This window comes from Ceratina calcarata, unplaced genomic scaffold (assembly GCF_001652005.2).
Source record: "Ceratina calcarata isolate Rehan_Ccalc_2016 unplaced genomic scaffold, ASM165200v1 scaffold275.2, whole genome shotgun sequence".
Taxonomy (NCBI): domain Eukaryota; kingdom Metazoa; phylum Arthropoda; class Insecta; order Hymenoptera; family Apidae; genus Ceratina; species Ceratina calcarata.
The window spans coordinates 34,986-42,699 of record NW_017149745.1 but is presented as its reverse complement, the minus strand read 5'-3'; the positions used below and the strand labels follow the sequence as shown (position 1 = coordinate 42,699).

The 7,714-nt window shown below is 40.6% G+C and overlaps 1 protein-coding gene across 1 annotated transcript; it reads right to left on the bottom strand.

Annotated features, from left to right (window-relative positions):
* Positions 1-6: 6 nt before the first annotated feature.
* On the bottom strand, positions 7-2,302 carry Cbs (cystathionine beta-synthase). Its single transcript, XM_018022150.2, has 6 exons — positions 2,044-2,302; positions 1,793-1,902; positions 1,372-1,721; positions 1,055-1,305; positions 713-983; positions 7-644 (listed from the first exon to the last, which is right to left on the bottom strand). The coding sequence occupies exons 1-6, from the start codon at positions 2,124-2,126 to the stop codon at positions 189-191; spliced, it is 1,521 nt and encodes a 506-aa protein (XP_017877639.1). The 5' UTR covers positions 2,127-2,302; the 3' UTR covers positions 7-188.
* Positions 2,303-7,714: the final 5,412 nt, after the last annotated feature.

Below are 7,714 nucleotides of genomic sequence, written 5' to 3'. Positions count from 1 at the left end.
ATACTTATTAACCATAATAAGATTTATAGAATCTAAGTATAAAATCACTTATTTAATAATTTTTGACACGAAACGTTTGTACAATTAAAAAAATGCATTCCTAAAACTGAGATCACATTAAGAGATCCATTTCTTCTTGACGAAGTATGAAATGTAAAACAATCACAGTAGAGACGATCATCGTAATATTATCCACTGTGGTTCTCTGATATTATTGCACCATTGTGTTTGCTAATAAAGTTCAGTATGTGAAACTGGTTTACGACACCAATAAACGTGTCGTCACGTTTATTATCTAGAACTATTGCATACGTTTCTTTTTCAAGAATACGCGATAGGCGACCAAGTGACGTCGAAGGATGAACTTTAACATACTGTTTGATAATAGTTTTTTCCATAAAATCTGTGGATTGCACTGCGCCCGATATTATGCTCGACATAAGTTTATTCGAAGTAACGATTCCTTTCACGTGCGTGCCATCACCGGTTACGAGCAGCGGTTGAGTATTTTCGTTTTTTAACAGATGAACTGCTTCCTGGCAGGTCACAGTATTTTCCCTGAACATGGAAGGCTTGTCGAAAATTAAATTCGAGATCTCTTTAATCCACCACCATTCATTCTTTGCATTCTCACACTTGGATTCCTATGATACATTGAATTAGTAAGATTTAATGTAATGATTAATCGTTTAAATGGAATTTGTGTATTTACCATAAATCCTCGAGCCTCCATCCAGTGATCCGACACGAATTTAGTTAAGTAATTGCGAATACCATCCGGTAGAATCATGACTACACGTTTCCCTTCGGGAAGGTCTTTGGCTATTTTAAGGGCAGCTACGAGAGCAGCACCACTGCTACCCCCGCATAGTAAACCTTCTTGACGTATAAGCATTCTAGCAGCATTTAACGATTCGCAATCTTCAGTCTTGATCCATTGGTCGATCACCGTACGATCTAGGACCGTGGGTATAAAGTCATACCTGAAAGCAATTTTTATCAGTTGTTTCAAACGGAACGTGGAACGATGTATATTAGATATAAGGTGTTTTACCCGATTCCTTCTACTTCATAGAAGCCAATTTCCTCCGGCGATTTACTGCTGGGATCTAGAATACTCCCTTTAGGGTCCACAGCTACAATTTTTACCTCTGGCGCCAATTCTTTAAATTTTCTCCCGATACCAGCAACAGTGCCGCCTGTCCCCGCTCCTACTATCACGTAATCTACCTTCCCCTCGCACTGTTCCCAGATTTCAGTCGCTGTTCCGTCATAATGAGCCAGCGGATTTCCAGAGTTAGTGTACTGAACACGTAATAGAAATGAATAACAGAGCTGTTATTATATTTAATTGATACGTTATGCATTTACCTGATCGAGAATAACACTGTTTGGTATTTCCTGCTGCAGCTTCTGGGCGACGTTGATGTGAGCCTCAGGGCTGTCCCAGCTCGCCTCCGTCGGTGTCCTAACAATTTCAGCACCAAGGGCTCGAAGAGTCGACACTTTCTCATCAGACATTTTTTCTGGTAGGACGATGATGCATCTGTAGCCTCTGACCGCAGCAGCCATCGCCAAACCAATTCCTGTATTCCCACTCGTGGGTTCGATGATGGTATACCCTGGTTTCAATGTACCCTTTTCCTCCGCGTCCAGAATCATTCTATAGCCGATTCTGTCTTTCACAGAGCCACCAGGATTGAGGAATTCGCATTTTGCATCTGAAGTTCATATTACGTTCATTATATCCGGTTTACAAGTAGAATGTATATCGATTTGATGAAATACGAACACAGTTCACATTTGATTCCGTACGATTTTCGAATATTGTTTAGTTTTACGATTGGAGTCCGGCCAATATTAGTTAGAATGTGGGGCATGATCCTATCGCGATCAGCATTTCTGAAATCAAATTAAACTCGAGTACATTAGATAATTAAACGGCTGTGTAATGCTCAGCTTTCTAAATGTATGTAATCAAAGTTGCCGGGAAAAGGCCCAATCCATCCCATACATAATAATAATTAATGGTTTTTAACTTACTGTACTCTGTATGTATGCGGTGAATTCGTGGCATTTAATTCCCACGTGCAGCAGCTGGTTCGGTTCGGCGGTTTAAAATCCATATTGAATATTTTTTATACACTTACAAATGTTTAATTAGATAAAATTCGACGATGAGATTGACGTGAGTATTTCATAAGATTGTGATATATCGGATCGCTCTCAAGATACGTCCTTACTCGGTGAATTTTGTGACGCGAACCATGTGAATTCTTGCTGCCTTATCTTCTCGAGGCATTGTTTGAGGCAGTGTTGGACATATCGTGGTAGTATGTGTAACTAGGCGTCTAAAAGGCATGTGCGCGTGACGTCACTCATACTAGTAACTTGTACGCACGCCCCAAGAGTTCCACGATGTGCCCGGAGAATTATCGTAATCGGTAAATGCAATAATTTTTAATATTCTTCTCGAGATATTAATTCATCATCGTTAATCGTTATCGTAACGAAGAGATCATTTTATACACAATAGTGTATTTCGCGCATAAATGAATATTTGTTGGTTAATTTGTAAAAGAATATTCGACAATTTTATTGTCATACAATTGTTTAACCTTAACTACGCAATTTAGGAGAAAAATAATAATGTAAACTGTAAGAGTTTGCATATTATAGTATATTATAGTTTGTATGTTATATTTAAACTAAACGGGTCAAAACGGGCCGAAATATTGGTAGTCCGAACCGGGCCCGCTTTGGCCGGTTTGGCCCAGTTTCGGTCCTATTGACCCGATTTGGCCTGTTTGGCAATTTTTCGATCCGTTTGGCCCGCGCAACGGTCCGAAGTAGTAGGGACCGGAATAGTATCAAACGGGTCGACGTTATTTTCAAACGATAAATTACCATTCGAAGATCAGGAGGGATTTTGCTGATCTTGAGCGGTAGTACAGGTACCTCCAATGTTTAAATATAATTTAGTTAATTAATTTCATATTTGATATTTTTTGAAATTCAGTTGTGTGATGAAATTAAATATTTGTCATTATGTGTTTAGATTAAGTTAGGTTAGTTTAAGTCCAGATATTATCAGATCCGAAATGATTGTGTAACTTATGTGATAAATGGGGTCGGAATAGGTGGTGATTTGAGGAAATCGAATGATCTGATAAAACTTGTACGTGGAACAGAAAGAAGGAACTCCTTTTATTTCGTTGTGGGCTCAGAAGCGAATTCACCGTTCGGAGTATTGCGTTCTCGATGGGAACGGTGATTTTCAAAGGGAACAGAGATTACTTCTCCCCGGCGTATCCGACGTTTACGAGGGCCAGAGAATTTTTCCAGACCGAAACTATCGTCACCTCCGCGACGAGACACCGTATTACGCTCTTAGAATTTTATGGCGGTTATCTCATCCCCGCGTACTTTCGTTTCTATCCAACCGTGAAACGAATGGTACTCTTTCTTCGACGTTCCAACTCTAAGCATTTCATCCCCGTTCCCGCTCCTTACGCGAGCGTGATATACGCGTCGATAGAGCAATTTTGCTGTCAGAGAAAACAGAAACGGTCGCGCGGAAAAGCCAGCTGAAGAGGCCACTGCTATTTCTATTTCTTCGTTTGCTCCGAGCTAACACGCTCTCAACGTGAAACGGAATTTCTCATCTCTAGTCCACGTCGTTTCTTCATTAGCTCATTTTTATTACTAATTTATTTCTTCGGTATTTCTTCATTTTCAATATTAATCTTCAAGTTAGTATCACGTCTCCGTTATATTGCATTTTGGAAGCCTCTGTTTAATCGCATTGGGCTGAGATACTAAGAACTGAATTTTACTGTTAATTATAATCTGCGGAGTAATTGTATTTAATTTTGTGTGCCTCGTGGCATTGATTAGACAAATCGATTCGCTTCTACTTGTTTGGACGTCTCCGGTAATCCCTTCCTATTCTGGGCCTCTCGGCCTGATATCATTCAATGAACATCATTCTACAGCGGCGCATCACGCAAACATCAACAGCGTTATTGGACATCGGATGTCCAATCAAACCTGTATTCATGAACACTGCTCCCAGCTTCCTCTTCTCTATTCCCTTTTTCCCCAAATCCTCTACGTTCTTAATTACCTCGCCGGACTGTGTCAGAAATACATTTCTAGTGTCAATCTACAAAATGTGATTTAAATATAAATTCTCATTACGGTATGTATATAGCTTTTCATATTTTCTTCTACATTCATTCTTTATATAAATGCGTTAAATCCACAGTGTATTCATCAATGCTCGTCGGGAAAGCGTGACAATATTGGAGACAAACCGTTCCACTATGAGAGTCAGATTTTCTTTCCTCTACGGTTTGAATTGTTAATACAAAGAGAGAAAGTGTTTAACATTCTTATCCTGCTGTTTATCAATATTCTTTCCTGCTTGTTTCAGGTGCCTGGCAAAAAGGTGTACAAAAATTTGGGGCAAAGTTTCTGACATAAAATAAGTGAAGAGACTTCCTTTATTTTTTAGTTATTCTTGCCGTTACGAAGAGAGTTCGCTCGGTTGAATGGTAGCGTCGTAATCCCGAGAATATGAGTCAGATTACGCTCTCTGGATAATCCGCGGAGCTGTGTCTCTTTACGATTCCGGATCGTAACTCGATTTTCCACGAGCCCGGCTCAAAGGGTTAGATATTGTCGACGGAGTTGTCGCAACTCGTGCCCGGGGTTCAGACTCCTCGAAGGTGTACATCGGGCGCAGAATTATTAATGGGTAGCGCGTCGACGGGCTATGCACCGGGATGTCCCGGTTGAGTTATTGTCGGGTGAATCCTTAGGCGCGGAGTTGTAGCCCCAGATGAGAGAGAGAAATAGAGAGAGGGAGAGAGCGACCTGACGAGTATCCTGACAAGCAGCCTGTTGCGTGACCTGCCCGATCAATATCTGTACAGGCGCAACACCCGCAAAACCACTCTCTTCCTATCCTCTCGACCGAACGCGTCCCGTTTCGTCTCTCCTGTTTTCTACTCTCTAACCCCTTTCTCTTTTTCTTCCGCTCTCTTTTTCACTTCGCGTGCAAAACCGGCACGCGTTAATCTCCCGCTCTAAGTTTGTACTCACCCGTATCATACTCACATTGTATCATCGTTACGTACCGTTGCATGAGTCTTGTCAATTTAAAATCTTTCCATTACAAAATCTTATACTCTGTATTTTATTATGTAATGGATTGCGAATTCTCATGCAGTTATAGATTGCATAAGAGAATGCACTTATTGCATGTAGTTTGCAAAAGTGAGATCAATATAAATCTTACATTCCATTAAAATGTATCAACAAATCTGCAGTGTAAAGTATGTCGGAACGGAGGAGAGGCTTGAAACTCGTGAATACATCTTGACTGTTTCAGGTGTCTAGGAATTTTGTTTATCTTTGGAAATTGACGGTCCTCGTATTAATCTTGGTAGCAACTAATTACGGCTGTCCTGAAATTAATCCAGTGAGGTCTTGGTAACGGCTCTTCAATTATCGTCTAGTGATCTTAATTGCATTATTCCCATCCCGTGGTCGGATGCAACTCTTGTGACAAGCAATTTACCGTAATTATCGGTAGGCCGTTCAATTACCACTTGCGCCGGTTACGAATTATTATTATTATTATTATTACTCGGTTTTCTTTAAGAGAATATACTTCTTACGAGTGGGAATCGTTTCGGGTGGGACATAATTATGTAGCTAAAGAGCTTGACCCGGTTTTCTCGCGTTGACGTCAAAACTTCGTACGGGTTCAGATCTTCCGGGAATTTCCGCTCGTTCCTATTAAAAATTACAATTCCATCTTCTCGTCCAGCTATGACTGCAGTATCTTACGAATTATTTTGCGGCTACCTGCACGGCTGCAAGTAGTAGTGCTAAATTTGGAAAAACTATCAACTATTCTCTGTGTAAATCGTCGTCCCAGAATTATTTTTTAAAACCTCGGAACTTAGCCGAGAATCTGGGGTAATTGAACAGGAAAGATAAACTAAGCAGTCTATTCAGATTTCTAGAGGCCACTTCATTTACATATTATTATCTATCCATCATGGGAATTTTTCTAAACCACCGAAGCGAGGAACCATAGAATTAGTTTGATTATGTGAGAGCATTGTTATCGTGCTACATAATATAGAGCAGAGTTCTCTGAGATGGAAAATGGATCTAAGATGGAGAGGAGACGCCGTTGGCGTCAGGAAGGCCTCGTTTACCAAGAACAAGCAAGTCCGCAACCCGAGCCACCAAAATTCCACGAATTTAAACGCCACCCTTAAGATCTCACCCCTGATTCTCTCGCTAAGAGGAAAAGCAGCAGCGAGCAGCTTAATCCAGATATAAAATCTGTTTTCTTAACGAAATAAATATAACGTGCAAAAATATGCATAAAGCCGAACTATTATTATTATTAAATAAATAAATGGATGTCATGAAAGTTTTATTTTACGTTCAAAGTCTGCAGTGACGAAGTTCGAGACAATTGAAATACTTCGGATGTAAGAACGTGAGTAAAGCAGTGGAGTATTTGCGGGCCGAGGGTGAGTTCCTCCAGGATACGGGTTCACACGTTTCCCCTGAATCGATTGGACGCGCGCCGCTCCCTGAGCTTCCATTTTTGCACGACTTCGCCATCGCGTGTGCCTTCGTATCGGCTTGCAACAAGCGTTAACGACGTCGACCCGCTTTGCGATTCCTTTGAATTTTAGCGAACAGGCTTCTTTGAACCATTTTACGATCAGAGGTCTATCGCACACCCCCGTGGTTGGGGGTGCCGAGAATACACCCCACAGTGTCCCCTGCTAAGAGCTGACTAAAAGGGGTAGTAATTGTATTTGCTGCTGAAAATTTATATTTAATATCACGTGGGGGTGTAATCTTTGTTACATCGTTTATGAATAGAGAAGATATAAGGATGAGGAGATGAAAGGCAGAATGTACTCTTAGTAGTTCTATTATTTAACACAGTTTCGTTTGCAGGAGGAATTTTTTATTACATGTGAAGAGGATAAAGAAACAAGATTAGGAAGGAAGATGAAAAGAGAATACGAAAAAAGAACATGTACAAGAGGAAGCTGCAGTAATCTAAGGAAAAGAATTATCAGGACGTTAATAAGAAACGAAGGATTAAATACAGAATGTTAAATGACGATATGTATTATCGTTGCACGTTTCTGGATTTCTTGAAGAATAATTAATCGATCCAGGTTCGCCACGTAGTAGGATCCTCCGCGGAGGATTCTTTCGATTTATTTCCGTAGGAACATTCTCCCTCTAATCTGCAGAGGTCTTCCGTTCAATCTTCCAAGGCGTAGCTTTGGCACGCCGCTCGTTTCTCACCAAGCTTTATTACTTCTTACGGGCCCAAGCGTATTGTTTACTGCGTCGCGATCGAACCCAGCTACAACTAAGGATAATGCCGTTTATTATGAGGGGAATGGACGGTTCCGGCGCCCTTCGTTTCATAGCGGAAACTTTTCCACGGATCCTCAACCTTCCGGCTTTAATTAAACGTTACACCATCCTCGTACTTGTTTTATCAAGAATATGCGACCTCTTTACAAAGTGCTTTGTGCTTTTTAAATAAATGGTTGCAGGCATATAATTTTAACACCAGAATTATCGAGGATTCATGGTTATTGAGGATGTATAGGCTATATACTTAAACAATGCTAGCATGTTGAGTTTGTTATTATAG